The sequence below is a fragment of the Volvox carteri genome, assembly GCF_000143455.1.
Source record: "Volvox carteri f. nagariensis unplaced genomic scaffold VOLCAscaffold_29, whole genome shotgun sequence".
NCBI classification, from domain to species: Eukaryota; Viridiplantae; Chlorophyta; class Chlorophyceae; order Chlamydomonadales; family Volvocaceae; genus Volvox; species Volvox carteri.
Window position 1 is genome coordinate 760,221 of NW_003307572.1, and position 17,036 is coordinate 777,256.

The 17,036-nt window shown below is 60.9% G+C and overlaps 2 protein-coding genes across 2 annotated transcripts in view; both read left to right on the forward strand.

Annotated features, from left to right (window-relative positions):
* VOLCADRAFT_118097 (uncharacterized protein) overlaps nucleotides 1–2,832 on the forward strand; it is a gene marked incomplete at both ends in the record, with an annotated part of 7,945 nt that extends 5,113 nt beyond the window's left edge. Inside the window, 5 exons of the mRNA XM_002952317.1 lie at nucleotides 363–458; nucleotides 1,251–1,335; nucleotides 1,817–2,023; nucleotides 2,210–2,341; nucleotides 2,654–2,832. Of these exons, the coding sequence (XP_002952363.1) occupies nucleotides 363–458; nucleotides 1,251–1,335; nucleotides 1,817–2,023; nucleotides 2,210–2,341; nucleotides 2,654–2,832 (699 nt within the window). The remainder of the gene's footprint in view (nucleotides 1–362; nucleotides 459–1,250; nucleotides 1,336–1,816; nucleotides 2,024–2,209; nucleotides 2,342–2,653) is intronic.
* Nucleotides 2,833–5,663: 2,831 nt separating this feature from the next.
* Nucleotides 5,664–17,036, forward strand: part of VOLCADRAFT_93046 (uncharacterized protein) — a gene marked incomplete at both ends in the record, with an annotated part of 14,322 nt that continues 2,949 nt past the window's right edge. Inside the window, 17 exons of the mRNA XM_002952318.1 lie at nucleotides 5,664–5,790; nucleotides 6,251–6,647; nucleotides 6,988–7,409; nucleotides 7,794–8,122; nucleotides 8,443–8,919; nucleotides 9,275–9,344; nucleotides 10,388–10,503; nucleotides 10,805–10,836; nucleotides 11,147–11,240; nucleotides 11,668–11,751; nucleotides 12,039–12,056; nucleotides 12,095–12,161; nucleotides 13,266–14,210; nucleotides 14,424–15,533; nucleotides 15,887–16,119; nucleotides 16,668–16,747; nucleotides 16,796–16,979. Coding sequence (XP_002952364.1) covers nucleotides 5,664–5,790; nucleotides 6,251–6,647; nucleotides 6,988–7,409; nucleotides 7,794–8,122; nucleotides 8,443–8,919; nucleotides 9,275–9,344; nucleotides 10,388–10,503; nucleotides 10,805–10,836; nucleotides 11,147–11,240; nucleotides 11,668–11,751; nucleotides 12,039–12,056; nucleotides 12,095–12,161; nucleotides 13,266–14,210; nucleotides 14,424–15,533; nucleotides 15,887–16,119; nucleotides 16,668–16,747; nucleotides 16,796–16,979 — 4,785 coding nt within the window. The remainder of the gene's footprint in view (nucleotides 5,791–6,250; nucleotides 6,648–6,987; nucleotides 7,410–7,793; nucleotides 8,123–8,442; nucleotides 8,920–9,274; nucleotides 9,345–10,387; nucleotides 10,504–10,804; nucleotides 10,837–11,146; nucleotides 11,241–11,667; nucleotides 11,752–12,038; nucleotides 12,057–12,094; nucleotides 12,162–13,265; nucleotides 14,211–14,423; nucleotides 15,534–15,886; nucleotides 16,120–16,667; nucleotides 16,748–16,795; nucleotides 16,980–17,036) is intronic.

A 17,036-nucleotide genomic window follows, 5' to 3' on the forward strand; every position in this document is an offset into this window, starting at 1 on the left:
AGAGGGAAGGGAGGGGGAGGGAGGGGGAGGGAGGGGGGGGGGAGGCATCGGGGGGTGGGGTGTTTCCGCAGCACCCCCCGGGGCCCCCGCTGTGTGTGTGGGTGTGTGGGTGTATCAGCTCGCGGCCTCACCCGCCACCCGCCTCCGTCGGGGCCTTGACGGGGCCTTGATAGTGGGAGGGGGTCGATCCCCGGAATTGTTTGACATCATCGCCATTGTTTTGTCATAACGGAAATCATAATTCCTCGATGATTCCCGACCTCTCCGCCCAGCTGTTTTCACGGCCTTTATCGGCGTGTGTCTGTGTTTTCCTCTCCCTCCTCCCCCCCCCCGCTCCCGGCTCCCTTTCCCCCCTTTCCCAGGTCACTAACGCCCAGTTCCCGGACCGCATCCAGCAACTCAAACCCGTCACCCAGCTGTACGTCTCCGTAGACGCAGCCACGCCAGAGAGCCTCAAGGTGTGTGTGTGTGTGTGTGGAGGGGGAAGAGGGGGAAAGGGGGTTTTGGGAGGGAGGAAAAGAAGGTTTCACCGAAAGGGTGTTTGACCCAATGTTGACCCAATGTACGACTATGGAATATATGATATGCGGAAGATGGGCGAATCCAGGTGGCTCCGTGCACGTCAAGTGTCCGTGCACTAGGAGCGTCTGTGTTGGGAGGTATGTATGTATTAGCCACCCGCTTTCACAGGTATGTACCTTTCAGGTTGTCGCGTCATCATTTCGTTTTGGGCTCCAGTTCGGTTGAGCACTTGGCAGCTTCCGGGTTCGGCGGCAGTTCGTTTCGTTGTTTCTCATGTTGTGCATCAACAACACCATCGCCATCACCATCACCATCACCTCGATATCATCTGAATCTCCACCTCCCAACGACATCATCATCATTCGCAGCGACAGCTATCTCTCAACACCTGAGCGACACCTCTGCCGCTGATGATGTCCGTAATGGATCCCCTTCCCTCCCCCCCGCACACCCAGCACCCCGGCGCCCCTGACGCCCAGCTGCAGCTGACACGTGTGTATGCCGTGTATCACGCAGGGGGAATCGGTCTGCCTTTCCCCCTCTCCCCCCAACCCACGGTGCTCCTGTTCAATCCCTGCCCTGCCCGTTTCTGACCCCGCATTGCCCGGCTGCTGCTGCTGCTGCTGATTGCTGTTGGCCGCCTTCAAGAACGCCTTTTGGTCAGTTTTACTCCTGGTACTGGCAGCAGCTTCACTCGTTCGTGGTTCGTCTTTCCCTCCCCCTTCCAGGCTGTTGACCGGCCCCTGTTCTCGGACTACTGGGACCGCTTCACTTCGTGCCTGTCCGCACTAGCCGCCAAGAAGCAGAGGACGGGTAGGGGGGTGCGGGGTGGAGGGGGCCCCTTTACGGCCTTACAGGACGGGGAAGGGAGGACGGGGTGGAAGAGACGTTGTCCTGGCAGTTGGGCAGGAGGGAGCGGCTTCTATCAACTCCAGTACCCTCGTACGCACCTTTCCTTAATCTCTACCCCTACCCCTACTCCTACCCCTACCCCTACTCCTACCCCTACTCCTACCCCTACTCCTACCCCTACTCCTACCCCTACTCCTACCCCTACTCCTACCCCTACTCCTACCCCTACCCCTACCCCTAACTCAACCCCTACTCCTACCCCAACCCCTAACCCTAACCCTAACCCAACCCCTAACCCCAACCCTACCCCAACCCCTACCCCTACCCCTACTCCTACCCCTACCCCTAACCCTACCCCAACCCCTACTCCTAACCCAACCCCTAACCCTAACCCAACCCCTAACCCTACCCCTACCCCTAACCCTAACCCTAACCCCCCCAGTATATCGGCTGACCCTGGTGAAGGGCTGGAACATGTCTGAGGTCAGCTCGTACGCCGCTCTGGTGGACCTGGGCCGGCCGGACTTCATCGAGATCAAGGGGGTCACGTACTGCGGGGCGGGAGCGGCGTCTAGCCTCACAATGGCCAATGTGCCGTACCATGCGGATGTAGTGGAGTTTGGACAGGCCATTTGCGCAGCTAGGGGAGGTGAGCTGTGTGTGTTTGGTGTGTGTATATGTATATCTGTATATGAGAGAGGGGGATAGAAGTGGTTGACTGGTGTATGGCAGCGTGCGCGTGTGCCCTTGGGGCCCCAAACTCAAACTTTTAAGTCCCGTTTTCCCGTTTCGCCCCTTTCTTTATCCCCCTTGGCCGCCCCCTCCCTTTTTCTAGGGGAGTACGCTCTCGCCTGCGAGCATGCGCACTCGTGTTGTATTCTGTTGGCGCGGGTGGACAAGTTCCTGTTGGGGGGTCAGTGGCACACGTGGATAGACTACGACAAGTTCCAGAAGCTGGTCAAGCAGGGTATGTTTGGCGGAGTCTCCTGATGCCTGAAGATTAGCTGAACTCAAGACAAGGCAAAGCATCTGGTTTGGCAACGGATTTTTCCCCCCTCCTCTCACCAACCACTACCCCTCCCTACTGCGCACACACACACACCACTACATTCCCAAAACCCTTGAACTAACTTGCTGGATTCGTTATACTTTTTGTCACTCACTGATATTTGCCCGCTTTGAATTTCATTTTCCTAATCTGTGTGTTCCATTACCTATTTATGGTGACCGTTCGGCGGGCCCCCCCCCAATTCCCCTTCCCTCCGCTATGCTCTCATAGGCGGCGAATTCAGCGCTGAGCACTACATGCTGCCCACACCTCCCTGGGCTGTGTTTGGAAGCCAGGAGGCGGGTTTTGACCCCGCGCAACAGCGAGTACGGAAGGTACGACGTCATCCGGGGAAGAGCGACTCTACGGCGGTATCGGTGGCGGGCGAGGACGCGGCGGAAGATTTCTGAGCGGCGGGTTGACTTCCGAGTCTGTATGTCCGTCTTGAACCAGGACGTCCATCAGTTGTTCGGTCGGCGCTGTTGTTGGGGGACAACTCAGGGGGTGGTGTCGGTGGGCAGAGGGGAGATCGCGGGGGTTTGACGCCGGGCGAAAGGGTGCGGTGGCCCACCAGGAGGAGTAGGAGTAGGAGGGTGCAGGGTTCAGGGGGGTGGCAGTCCAGTATATAGTGTTGGTGGTGAGGATGGAGGTGGATGAGGAGGGGGGGGAAAGACGAACCACACGCGATTGAAGCTGCTGCCAGGGCAAGATAGTAGCAAACGTAAAAACTGACCGAAAGGCGTGGGGAGTGGGGGGGAGTGGGGAGGCCGGGTGATCCCGTTAAGTGACCAGTACGGGTCCCACTGTCATGCCAAGCCTCCTGCAGGCGAATCTGCCGCCTCTGGACCGCCCACAGAGATTATGTACATATCTGTGTAATGTTCTGATGTAACCCCACCGCCCTGTATGGCTTAATACTGGCACATATGGCACATAGATTGGCCGAGTTGACAAGGTCATCATTGGCGGCCAACAGCGCCGCTAAACGTCGCGCCAACGATGGCGCAGTGAACAGGCGGAAAGCGGCGGAGGGGAGTACGTACCCCTCGTGCGTACACACATGCACGGCTCTGGCTAGCAGGGCCGCAAGGACAAGGTTTCATGTAGGGAAGCTGGCCAGCGTGTAGTCTCCTGCATCTTCGCTTGAATCAGTTTGCATTACAGGCATATAAAGGTATCCTAGCCTAATTTCTGCTTGGGAAACGTGGGACGAGGGTTTCGACAGCAGGCCATGTCCTGGCACGGTTCACCGTTGGATGGACCCGCTGAAACAGCTTGGCGGCAACCAGTCCAAAACCTAGACTACAAGGCTGGCGTGGAACACGGCATTAGAAACCGATAGTGGTTGGCGTGATGGGACAGGAGAAGTCTGGACGGCAGCTGTGAAAGGGTTTGGCAAGTTTGCACATCAGCGGCAGCCCTTGCTCTGTAAGAGCTGTCAAGAGAGTGTTCAGAATGGATGCAGCTTTCGAACAAACCTTGGGCAAGAGCAATCCTACATTATATCGCGATTAAATCGCGAGGCCGTTGGACGAGCCCGTTGTCAACCCATGCCAAAGTGCCCACGTTGGCTACAGTGGACATGCTTACCCATGGAAAGGTTTGTGATGCTCTTTAGGTTGAAACTGTGTTTTGGATTTGGCCTGGCTACTCAAATGTTTGTTGGAACCGGGTAGGTGGGCATGGTGTAAGCTCATAGAACGGATGGAGGACGTTAAGCTTGCCGTCGAGGAAGTTGAGCCGTCAACTGCGGTTAACAACGTGGTGCGAGGCTGCTTCGCGCGTCCCACGCACGAACGACCCGGGCCGGATGGAAGCACCCGACTCCAGCTGCTGATTAGCTGCGGGGACTACCTGCAATTATGGGAACCCGTCGATGGTACCCTGGAACTTCGTCAAAGCTTTTATCTGTTCGAACATATCGACCACATGGACTTGGTGCCAGCGTCATTTGGCCTCTTCGGGCCGGACTCTACAGACTCTGTGCTTCTATTCACGTTCGATGCTCGCTGTGCTTTGTTCAACTTGGAGCTTCAAGCACACCGTGACCAGGTGCCCCCGGGCACGACAGTGCCATCCACCCCCGGACCCTATGTGTTAACCGAGGCTGCCTGTCTGACGCTACCACTCCCCGCCTTACGCAATGGACTCATGCCCAAGCGCTTGGGAGGTGTCTGCAGCAGCGGTGTGGCACCAGTTTCAAAAATTACAGCCATGAAAAGCAGCGCGCGCGCCGTAGTCGTGGCCGCTTTCAATATGGGAATGCTTCACGTCATCACGCTCCACACAGTCGCCGGCGCGCGGGGCGCCAGTAATGGAAATAAAGGGGCGCCATCGACGTCGTCGTCGTCGTCGGTGGCATCTGCTACCGCTGGCAGCAAAGGCAGTGGCGGTTGCAACGGCGACGCCGACGGCGATCCGCTGATGATGTGCGCCGTAGTACTGATCCAGGACACCCCCCTGTACGGCATGCCGCCAGGTACGATGCAACGTCGTACGGTCACGGCAGCACCTGGGCGTTACGCCATGCAGGCCATGGCGACAAGCCGTCTGTTCTCCTGCCCCGGCCCCTTCACATAAAAGACCTAAGGCCCTGCATGTACCCAAGTTATATCCAATGGCCAGGATGTGGTCACAGAAAATGACCTTCTCCCTCCTCCTCCGACATTCCAACCACCATCCGACCAGGAATGGGGGAGAAAAGGCCTCCCCTGCGCGATTTGGGTTCGTAGGGGATTTAAGGGTTTCACTGGAGCCTATGGATTTTTTGGTTTACCGTGCCGCCGTACAGTTGTACGGCATGCTTTGTGCTGGCTCCGTTGGTTGGTAACAACCAACCCAACCGACCTCATGGCAGTCGGAAAGGGGGAAAGAGGGGCCCTGGCGTCATGCCCCGGAGCGGCTTCAAAGTGCCTCGTCGATCCCCCGGAGCGCCGCGAGCTCTGTGTGTAGTGGTGCAATCTTTAGCTCCCCTCCCCCCACCCCCCCACCTCTCGTCCCGCATCGCGTATCTCGAACACGTCCGAGACTGACGTACCTCACGGCGCCACCATACGTGCAACTCGCACCCGCACCTGTCTGCAATACGACAAACCCCCTTCCCTGTCAACCGTCTTGGTGGTTCATCTTACCGCCTTTCCCCCGCCCCCCCCGCGCCCCGCCGCCCGCCTCGACTCCCCCCCCCCTTGTGGGGCTCGCACTGCACACGGGGCCGGCTTGGACAACGTGATATACGGGATTGATGACAGGGATGGACGATTTGGAGGTGATGGCGCACATGTCCCACGTGTACGACATGTGTTTCATGCCACCGCCGGAGCGGGATGCGTACGAGCCCCCGCTTTTGGTGGTGCTGCATAAGCTGGAACGTGAGTTGTTCAGTGAGTGGGCGGCGGGGGGCCTTAGCGGACATTCATAGAGGCTTTCTGTTATTGTAAGCTGAAACAAAAATCGCCACACGGGACAAGATAAGTAGCGGGTACGGAGGACAGATTTTGGAAAGAAACGGGGTTGTGCTACATCTCTGCTGCATTGCCTGTCATTGCCATATCCTTTTTCTCCCCACATGCCGTACTTCTTCACGTTGCATGCCCCCGTACATATCCGTACATATAAGTCACGCCACACGGACACATCCGTGAACCCCACATGCCGTAATACGTGCTCCCACATACACACTCTCTCCCGACCCCCGACCACACGGCTTATCAGTTGACAGGGCCACACACGAACATGGACAGGCGTGCTACAGGCGGGTAACACAGCAACAGCCCAAACCCACATGCGGCACGCCGACACACATACCCTCCTTCCCCACCAAACACACAGGCTCCGGCGGCATCAGCTTCACCCTGGACTGTCTGGCCCTGGAGCTGAAGCTCGGAGGGGAGAAAAGGGCAGGGGGAGGGGCGAAAGGTGCGAAAGGCGGCGAGGGAAAGAAGGCGGCGGCGGCGGCGGCGGCGGTGGCGGCAGCTGCCGCGGGCGGCAGTTCTCAAGGCGCTGGCCCAAGCGGCGGCAGCGGCAGCGGCAGCACCCCTGGCGCTGGTGGCGGCGCCGGTGGGGCGTCGGGATCCGGCGGCGCCGCTGGTCCCAGCACGTCGGCCGCCGCCGCCGCCGCTCAGGCCGCGTCCAAGCGTCCGGCGGTTGCATCGGCTGGTGGCGAGGGCAGTGCGGATGACTCCGTGCCGCTGCGTGCGGAGCTCTCGAGGGGTCCGTGGGTGGCCAGGTGGGGGCGGGCGGGCGGGTGGAGGTCGGATGGGGGTTGGGGGTTGGTAGGGGTGATGGATGCAGCGAGGAAAAATGGGTGAGAAAGGCTGTGCCCGTTCCGTTACCCGGACCCGAGTGCTTGGGGTTAGGGGGACTCACATTTCTTGGTTGCTAGGCTCCCACCCCTGCCGGCCGCCTGACCGCCTCTTAACCCTTAACACACCCACATCCACATACACACACATACACATACACGCATACACATACACATAAACACACATACACACACATACACATCGTGGCATTTTATTGTTTTTTTGTTTCTTGCATGTGATGCCCACTTGGCCGCTTGGGCGCAGGTTCCTGCACCCCACCACCACCGTCATCACGCCCTTCCCGGGAGTCCCCGCCGCCGGACTTCCCGCCGGTGTTGTCGCCGTCAGCAGCGTCGGCGCGACGCTGTATTCCAGGCCGCCGACCCTCGGGCCAATCCTGCTCGCCGCAGCGACGGCGGAAGCGGCGGCACGACGCGCCGCGGCGGAGGACCCCGGGCCGCCGCTGGGCGACTTTTCGACACTCGATCCGTTCGACACCGCTGCGGTGAGTGCGCTGTTCGACCGCTGGTTCGGCAAGGACTTTCTGGAGGATGCTGCAATCGAGTTCGCGGAGGCGGAGGGGACTGTACGACAGATTCAGTTGGTGTCGTACGCGCTGGAGGGGATGCCGTTGACGGCGGAGCATCTGGCTCCCGGCGTGCTGTTAATCGGTGACGGCGCGGCAGGTGAGACATCTTCTCCGTGTGTGGGGGGTTGAGGGGTTGGGGGTTGAAGTGCGGTTTTCCACAACAGTGCACCCAAACCCAACGCCGGGGTAATCGCCGAGGACCCTGTTACTGCCGTACGACTGATTCGCTATAAGCAAGTTGGATTTCTGACTGGAACCGTTGGACTCACCCCGCCCGCCCCGACCTCTTCCTTTCAACCCCCCCCCCCCAGCTCCAACGCCTGGCTCCCATCCCCCTCCGCACACCCATGGTTGTCGGTTTGACAATGAAGCTCCGGATTCCACCTCTCCCCTTCTCCCCCCATGTCACCCCAGAAGCCCAGAAACTCCTAACCCCTTACAACCGCTTAAACCGCTAAAACCCTGAAAACCTCCACTGCAGGCTTGACCCTGCTACACACTGCGGGTCGCCAGCCCTGGGCCGCCCGGGTGCTGCCCGACCTGCCGGGGCCCCCCCCGCGGCCGCCACCCGCCATGCCCAAGGCAATCGCCTACCTACCCAGAGCGGCGGCGGTGCGGGAAACCGCCGCCGCCGCCGCTGCTGGTGCCGGTACTGGTGCGGCCGCCGCCGCCGCCACCGCCGCCGCCCGTGGCGGCAGCAGTGGCAGCGTTATGGGTAAGGGGGCTTCTGAGGCCGATTTGGGGCTTATGGTTTCGGAGCCAGAGCCGTACGGGCTGCTGTTTGTGGGCAGTGACTGCAGCAGCGCCCAGGTGGGTTCAGAGTGTACGTATGTATGTATGCGTGTGTGTGGGTGGGGGGGAAAGAGCGGGAAAGGGGTGATAAGGAGGGGAAGGTGGGGGGGGAGGAGGGGACGTACGTTGGCCCATGGGACAGGACGGGTACGGTACGGTACGGTACGCTGATGGAGGCGGTCAGGGGGATGAAGCACCGGTGTAGAGACAATAACCCGCAGCTCAGCTCAGATGGCGGCCGTGTGAATCCATTTGTATCCTCTTCGTCACCCTCGTCTTCCTTCCCCACCTCCTCTGCTTCCCCTTCCCCTTCTCCACCTCCTTACCCGGCCCTGAAGGTCATGTGCGTTCCCGAGGCCTATCTCTCACCTTCTGCTGAGCCGCCGCCGCCGCCACCACCGCCGCCGCAGCAGCAGCAGCAGCAACCGCAGCAGCAACCGCCCGCCACAGCAGCCTCTGCAAAGGACTTGAAAACGGCGGGAAAGGCGGAAGCCACAGGAAAGGCGGTCGGGAAGGGTAAAGCAGGGACCGGAGGGGTCAATGGGGCTGGAAAAGGGAGGGAAGATGGGCAGCAACAAAAGCAGAAGCCGGAACCGCAGTCGGCGACGGCGGGTGGGAGTGCGGCGGGTGGGAGTGCGGCGGTGGCGGGTGAGGAGGCGAAGGCTGAGGGTGAGGATGCGGAAGGTGACGTCGATGAGCTGCCGCCTCCACTACCTGAACTGCGGTGGCCGGTGTCGGAACTGGCGGTCATTAAGAGCCTGGCGCCCGTGACGGATGTGGCGGTGGTGCCGGACACATCAGGTGAATGGGTGAGGGTGAGGGCTGGGGTACCTCCGTGTGGATGTGTGTATTTGTATTTGAGGGATGGGTTACAACAGCTTTACAATTCAGCAACTTTACAAGGCAGCAAAGCGGCCTCACAAACGGCGGATGCGGTGGGGGCTGAGCGAGTGCTGGGGTGCCTGTGGTGTTATGTTACCTCGTGTGTGTGTGTGTGTGCGGCTCATGCATTCAGTCGGGGGGCTCTGGTAGTAGGGGTAGAGGGGTGGTAGTGGGTGCGGCGGCGGCGGTGGGGTAGGTGCCGGCGGACACAGGGCAGGGGGGCGGTGGCGGTAGGCAAGGTCCGGCTATTCCCCTTCTTTTGCCCTTGGTGGCTGTATCCCTCTGCAGCCCTATCCCGCCGCCTTACCTCCCCCCTCCGCCATCATCTCGAGGTCAGCTCCTTCAAAACCGCCTACTGGTCAGTTCTTTTGCTTCTCTTTCCTTGGCAGCAGCTTCACTCGTTCGTGGTTCGTCTTTCCCCCTCCGCCCTCTGCCATTCCATCGCTCCCATCATCTCCCCGGCTCCCATCATCTCCCATCATCTCCCCGGCTCCCCCCGGACGGCTCACATGCACCACGACCATCACCGTGAGACTCAGCCCCCCCCGGGGCCTAGTACTGCTGTCACCATTCACTGGCATTATATGTGCGAGTGTGTCGGTCATATTCCAACAGTGACTATCCACAGTCAAGGTAGAGCCCCCTGACATCTATGCAGTCATAGCGCTCTCCCCCATCCTGTTCCCCCTCTTACCCCCCCCCCTTGGAGCACTTGCATACCGACGGCCTTTCAGTATCAGCAAATCAGCCTTTTCTCCAGGCCAGCAACTTTAGGCTACCTTTACGACAGCACTATATTACTCGCCGCCTTCACTACTACTTTTCTACACCTACTTCTTTACGGATTGGCTATACTATTCAGCTTTTTTATTTCTGGCGGCTTAGGTAGGTAGGATTTCCGACATCAACGTCATCAAGGGGTCACAGTCGCCACAGTCGCCACGGACGCCTTTCGGTCAGTTTTTACGTTTGCTACTCTCTTGCCCTGGCAGCAGCTTCAATCGTGTGTGGTTCGTCTTTCCCCTCCTTCCTCCGGCCTTCCCCATTCTTCGCCCGCATTGCCCATTTTCCCCCCCTTTTTCTTTACGACTTGGCTTTACTGCTTTTCTTCCGCGATTATTTTAGTCTTGGCGGCTAGGTAGGTAGTGTGCTCCGATATCATCTTCACTTACGTCATCCCGAGGACGCCGCCTTCAAGAACGCTTTTGGGTCAGTCCTACTTCTTGTACACTCTTTCTCTTTCCGTGGCCGCAGCTTCACGCGTTCGTGGTTCGTCTTTCCTCCCCTCCCCCCTCCCGCCCTTTACGTTTGCTACTCTCTTGCCCTGGCAGCAGCTTCAATCGTGTGTGGTCCGTCTTTCCTCCCCTCCCTCCCCCCCCTCCCGCCGCCCTTCCTGTCCAGGAGCTGACGACCCGTGGCTGGTCGCCTGCTGCGGCCGCAATGCCGCTGGACGGCTGGTGCGAGCTCGGCTGGCTGCGGGGATGCAGCCGTACATGTCGGATGGACCCCGGGTGCCGGTGAGGGGGGCTCGGGGGCTGGGGGGAAAGTGTGGGGGTGGGGAGGGTGTGTCGGCTGGGAGTGTGAGCGAGGTAGGAAGGCGAGCGGGGTTATTGGGGGGTAGGTGAGCGTCGGATGGCGGAGGAGGGAGTCGCTGGATAACCCTCGTTTGAACTGTTCCCCCGTTGCGCCCGCTGTAGGAATGTTGTGTCTGCGCGCCATCAATTCTTCTCCTTTCTCCCCACCCACTACCACCCCACCCACTACTACCCCACCCACCCACCCTCACTGCCACCCACTACCACCCGCCCTTTATCCAAGCTGTGTAAGGGTATGAGTCTGCCCCGGCAGAGGTCAGCAGGCCACGTTTCGTGTACTTGCACTACGACCCCCCTAAAGCCCCAGCCTCCTCACCCACGCTGTGGGCGCTGTCAGTTGACAATGGCCTTCTTGCATCAGCACATGACTCATAGCTCGTGCTTGGTAAATTTCCTTCCCCGCTCCCATCCCTTACTCCCCATACACGTGCACACACACACACACGCTTCAGGACGGCTGCCGCATGTTCCCATTGAAATTGGAGAGCTCCCCCGGGGCGGGGGAGGGTAGGACGGCGGGACCCTTCCCCCTCCCCTCCCCCGGCCACACGCACATCGCCTTCAGCTTTGAGGCCGCTGGTCGCACTGACTTGCTTTGTGTGGCGGGGCCTACGGGGCCGGGAGCTGGGGGGGCGGCGGCCGGCGGCGAGTTCACTCAGGTGGGGGTGGAGGAGAGGGAGCGGGGCGGGGGGATGCATGCAGTGAGCGCTGTGCGCCGAATCGTGTCTGCCTGCGTATGTATGTATGTATGTATGTATGTATGTATGTATGTATGTATGTATGTATGTATGTATGTATGTATGTATGTATGTATGTATGTATGTATGTATGTATGTATGTATGTATGTATGTATGTATGTATGTATGTATGTATGTATTCGTGTGTGTATGTGTTTGTGTGCCCAGACGGAGGCGCAATCCTAGCCGGTGTGCCCTTACTTCCCAGCTGCCATGTGAACATATTCATTCACCAGGCCACATAGTTGCAACATGTTCGTGCTGGTAGGCGTCTTCTTCGAGTAGGAAGTCCACTGCGCACGTGGCTTGGTGCGGCAAACTGCGGCCGAACGATTCCCCCTTCCCCAGGTGGAGCTGCCGGGACTGAACCACGGGTCGGCGTCACTGCTGTTGGCTGACGTGGCAGGGAGGCGGCTGGTGCAAGTTATGCAGGTGCGAGATATGGAGAAAGGGACAGAGGGAAGGGGAGGGGGGGAAGATCAGGCGGCGGGCGATGCGCATTTACGGACGTTTGGAGGAAGGGGATGCAGGAGAGAGCCGTTACCTTGTCTCACAACTACAGCCGGATCCGGTCGGTTTTATCTTGGCGCCGGTAAGTGGGGTGGTTGGGTGGTTGGATGACGGTTAGGAGGATCTATCCGGACTACGGCAGGGCGGGGGTTGTACCCCTTTCCAAAACCCCTCTCCCCTCTCCCCCCTGTACCCTCGTGCCCTGGCAGCAGCTTCACTCGTTCGTGGTTCGTCTTTCCCCCCTCCCCCTTCCCCCCGCACGCAGTCGGGCATTCGGGTACTAAAGCCGCTGCAGGAGGGCGGGCATTTGGGAGCTGAGTGGCCGGCGCCGGGTATGTGCGTGTTGGGGGAAGGAGGGGGTGTATGGGTGTGTGGGGTTTTTGTCGGCGTGTTTGGATGGGGACGGAGCATCCCTTCCGCCCGGATGGGAGTCAGGGGAGTGCGAGGGGGTCCGCGTGCCTGTGTATGCGTGCCTGTGTATGCGTGCCTGTGTATGCGTGCCTGTGTATGCGTGCCTGTGTATGCGTGCCTGTGTATGCGTGCCTGTGTATGCGTGCCTGTGTATGCGTGCCTGTGTATGCGTGCCTGTGTATGCGTGCCTGTGTATGCGTGCCTGTGTATGCGTGCCTGTGTATGCGTGCCTGTGTATGCGTGCCTGTGTATGCGTGCCTGTGTATGCGTGCCTGTGTATGCGTGCCTGTGTATGCGTGCCTGTGTATGCGTGCCTGTGTATGCGTGCCTGTGTATGCGTGCCTGTGTATGCGTGCCTGTGTATGCGTGCCTGTGTATGCGTGCCTGTGTATGCGTGCCTGTGTATGCGTGCCTGTGTATGCGTGCCTGTGTATGCGTGCCTGTGTATGCGTGCCGCGTGTCTGTCTCTCATCACCGCTCGCTCGCGGTAGTGCTGTGTCGGTCTTATGTCTGGATCTGTGCTGCGCATGCTGAGGCTTTGCACCACCAGGCTCGAGTGGCTCTGTGTTTTCCTCTTAACTCCTGATCAAAGATTCGAGTCGATTCATTTTATTTTACTAAAAGCATGGATAGCATCTTTTGGAGCCGGCTAGCCGTTACGGACTGTGCCTCATACGGGAGCATGTCGAGATGTGGGGAGGGGGTTTCGTTCATGGGGCCGGGGGGTTAGCACTTGGGTTCTGTACGACCCTGTCTGTCTGGTTGTCTGTCTGTCCCGTCCCACCACCGCTCCGTCCGTACACCGGTGCCTACCTACCGTTAACCTGTTTGCAGCCCCCCAGCCATAACGGACCTTCCCACGCCAGCCGCGACCAGTATCTGCTGCGTCGCGATTTCCATCCACGCCACCCCGCTGCCGCCCCCTCTGCCGGCTTTCCTCCTTCCCTGCGTTTGGCACTGCCCCAGTACACCGCCACCCGGCTCCTCCGCCTACGCGACCATCTCCCCTCCCCTTCCCTTCCCAGAGCCACTTTCCTTGGCGGCGCACAGCGGCTGCATCCTGGCCGCTGCCAGCCGCAACCGTCTGCACCTGCTGCGGATCGATCCGGGGACCGGTGTCGTCACAACGCTCTCCGAAATAAAGCAGCTGCCCGCGCAGCTCTCGGCTCTGGCGCTATACCGTCTACCGCCGCCGCAGCAGCACCTGGCGATACGCAAGTCGGCCACCACCGAGCCGTCAGCGGCGGAGGCGATGGCGGAGGCTGATGCGACGTTCGTACTGATGGGCTACTGGCTGACGAATCGCGTAGAAGTAGCAGCTGTAGCAGACCCGTCCCGGCTGCTGCTTGAGCTTCAGCTAGCAGAGGACGAGACGCCGCGATCGTTAGCGGTTTTGGAGCTGCCGTCGCCTTTCACCGCCGTCGCCGCCGCCGCGGCAGTACGGCCGCCAGTGTTGCTGGCGGGTACCCACACCGGCCGACTGCTGATGTGGCAGCTGGCGGAGGCGCCGGTGGCCTCACCTACGCGGCAGTGGCGGCTGGGGCCGTGCTACAGCCTGCGTGTGAGTCAGGTCCCAGTAGAGCTACAGCCCGTTCCGGGATTAGGACCGGCGCCGGTTGTACGGCCGCGCAGCAGCGGCGGCGCCGGTGGCTACGTCGGCAGTAGCACCAGCGGCGGCGGCGGTGGCGGAGGCTACGTGTATGTGCACTCGCACTCAGGCGCGATTGTGCGACCCCGACTGCAGGCGGCCGCCGCGACCGTCGCCGCTGCGGCGGCGGCGGCTCCGCCGCCGCCACTGGAGCAGCTAGTAGAAGTCGTACGGGTGCACGGTTCGGAGGGTCTTCAGGCGGTTTGCCACGTCAGCACCGTCGCCATGCCGGACAGCGCCTGCTGGGTTACACGCGAGGGGCAGCTGCTGTTCGGGCGGATCGACCCACGGGTCCGTTTGAGGTGGAGCACCGCTTTCGTCGGTAGGCGGGTTTCTCCTCCACGTTAAACTGTCACGCGTATATCCTTACCACATTGTGCTCATCAACAAAGAGGAGGGCCGAATATTGTCTATGATGTGTGGGATGTGTGATATAAATCTGTTTGTTTGTTTGTATGCATCTGAGAGATAGGACTTGGTGCTTCAGTTTGGCCGGTGGCGAGTGATCTCTTCACTGTCGGTTCTCGTCACGCAGGCGAGACAATCCATTCTTTCGCCTACCACGCCGCCAGCCAATGCCTCGTGGCGCTGTGCGAGTCGTATCCCACGGGGGAGAACTCCCTCCGCGTCATCGAGGTCAACTCCATGCTGCAAGTCATGTCCATGCGCCTGGCGTACGGCCACTTCCACACCGCCGTCACAGTCGGGCCGCTGCCGTGCACCACGGGCAGGAAGGCAGCGGCGGCCCGGCGGCGGCGTGGAGGCGGCGGCAGCGGCGCCGCTGCGCGGACCGCCGGCGGCGCCGCCGCCGCTGCCGCCGCCGCCTCCACGGCGGCTGCCGAACCGGAAAAGGAGTTTGTCGTCTTAGCGTCGTACCTGTCGCTGGACTCTTCCTGCGATCCGGAGGTCAGCAAGCACGTGGAGGGCGTGGAGCTGCTGTACGGCACCCTGACCTTCATGGAACTGGTCGCCAAACCAGCGCCCGATGGCTCCAACGCCACACAGTACTCATTGCTGTTGCAAGGCTCATCTCTAGTTCCTAGCGTGCCAACTTCCCTGGCTATCGCTTGTCCATCGTCGTACGCCCCGCCAGCCGCTACCGGCGCCGGCGTCGCACCCCCCGGCGCCGGCGGCAGCCTGCTGCCCGCCAAGGCTGCGGCTCCGGCGGCGGCAGCGCCGCCAACGGCGGCAGCCGACGGCGCCGCTGGCAGCGGCGGCGGCAACAGCAACCTGGCGGACATGCCGTACCTGCTGGCAGGGTGCCAGGGCCGTGTGTATCTGTACCAGGTGTATGTGGACGACGGACGTCACCGCGGCGACCGAGCTGTCAGAAGGGCCTTACAGCTGGTCGGCCAGATGGACGAGCTGAACTTGCCGCTACCACAAAACTACGCGGAGGTTCAAGCAGGGCTGCAAGAAGTTGACAGGCTCATAAAGAAGCGGGCGGCGGAGGAGGCCAAGGAGGCGGCCAAGGAGGCGGCCGCCGCCGCTGCCGCTGCGGCGGCTGGCGGCAGTGGCGACACGGCCGGCGGCCCTGACGTCATCATGAATACGGAGGGAGCCGGCGGCGGTGAAGATGAGGAGCTGGCGGAGGACGAGTCAGGTAGCGCGGGTCAGGTAGCCGGTGGTGGTGGCTGCGGCACCGGTGCGGTTGCATGTACGTGGCAGCAGTACATGTTCGCGCATGTCACGCATATTTCAACGCGCATGGGCGCCGAACGAGGCGTGAGGTGTATCGACGTGTGCCTGTGGAGTGTGTATGACGTCATAATAATAGTATCATTAACATTAACAATGTAGAACTCTTCCTTCGTGTCATCTCTTCCCATCCCCCCTATCCCTACCCCCAAAATCAACCCCCTTAACCCCTGTCGTCCCCTGTCGTCGCCCTTTCCCACCTCCCCCTTTCCCCCCTTTCCCCCCTTTCCCCCCTTTCCCCCCCTTTTCCCCCGATCCCCCCTTTCCCCCCCGATCCCCTCTGTCCCCTATCCCGCACAGAGCTCCCGGGCCCCCAGGTGAACTGGGAGGAGCGGCTCAAGGCGCTGGAGGAGGAGGAGAAGGAGGAGAACATAGAGCACAAGTACGGACTGGGCTTGCTGGTGCAGCCGGACAGCGACGACGAAGAGTACTTCCGACAGTGGGTCCAGGCGCAGGGGCTGGAGGGGGAGCAGGCCAAAGAGGCGGCGACGGAGGCGGCGAGAACCGTCAAGATGCTACGGAAACGATTGGAGGTAAATGTGTTTATGCCGTATCACGTACAGATTGCGTGTACACTAAAAACGCCGCTTGCAAGTGCTTTGGGGAACAGCAGACTGCGTTGTGGCGGGGAAATACGGCAGTGTACGATATGTGGCAGCAACAGCGTGCCCGGGGGTTTGGTGGGGAATTGGGTTGTTGCATTCCGAAGGGGCGGGGGTAGGTGGCAACTTCCAGCGCCCGGCTAACAACGCACAAAACAAAAACCTTACGATTCGTAAGTTACGAACTCCGCTTTTATCCTAACATCCAGAAAGAGGATATGTTAGCGGCTGAGGAGGCCGCCGCCGCCGCTGCCGCCGCCGCCGACGGAGGCGGAGGCGGCGAGTGGGGCAGTGACGATGACAACAACAGCAGCGACGATTACGACGATTACGACGACGACGGCGGCGGCGGCGGCGGCGGCGACAATGACGGGAAGCCCGCCGGCAGCGGCGGCAGCTATCGGCCGGGCGGCGGCCACCACTACCCTTTCCCTTCCCGCCGCCGCCGCCGCCGCCGCGTCCGTCCCTCCATCCGCCAGCTCCTTCGCGACCTGGACCGCGACTGGAGCCAGCACGTGACCGTACGGGAGGTGGATGTCGCGGAGACGTTCAGTGGCGCGTGCGTGATGTCGCTGACCTGCCTGAGCTACGACGTCCCCCCGGGCAGGATAGGGCCCGGGCCGAGTAGTACGAGCGATGGCGGTGGTGGTGGTGGTGGCGGTGGCGGTGGCGGCTCGCTGGTGCTTGCGAGTGACTACCTGGGCAGTGTGACGGTGATGCGGCTGGTGGCCAATTCCCGGGGTGCGGCCCTCATCTCCTGCGCGGCTGACAGACACCCCGTATACGCTCAGGTGGGTTGAGTGGGTGGGTGGTGGCGTTGGCGCTCACCCTTTGTGTGGTGTGTGGTA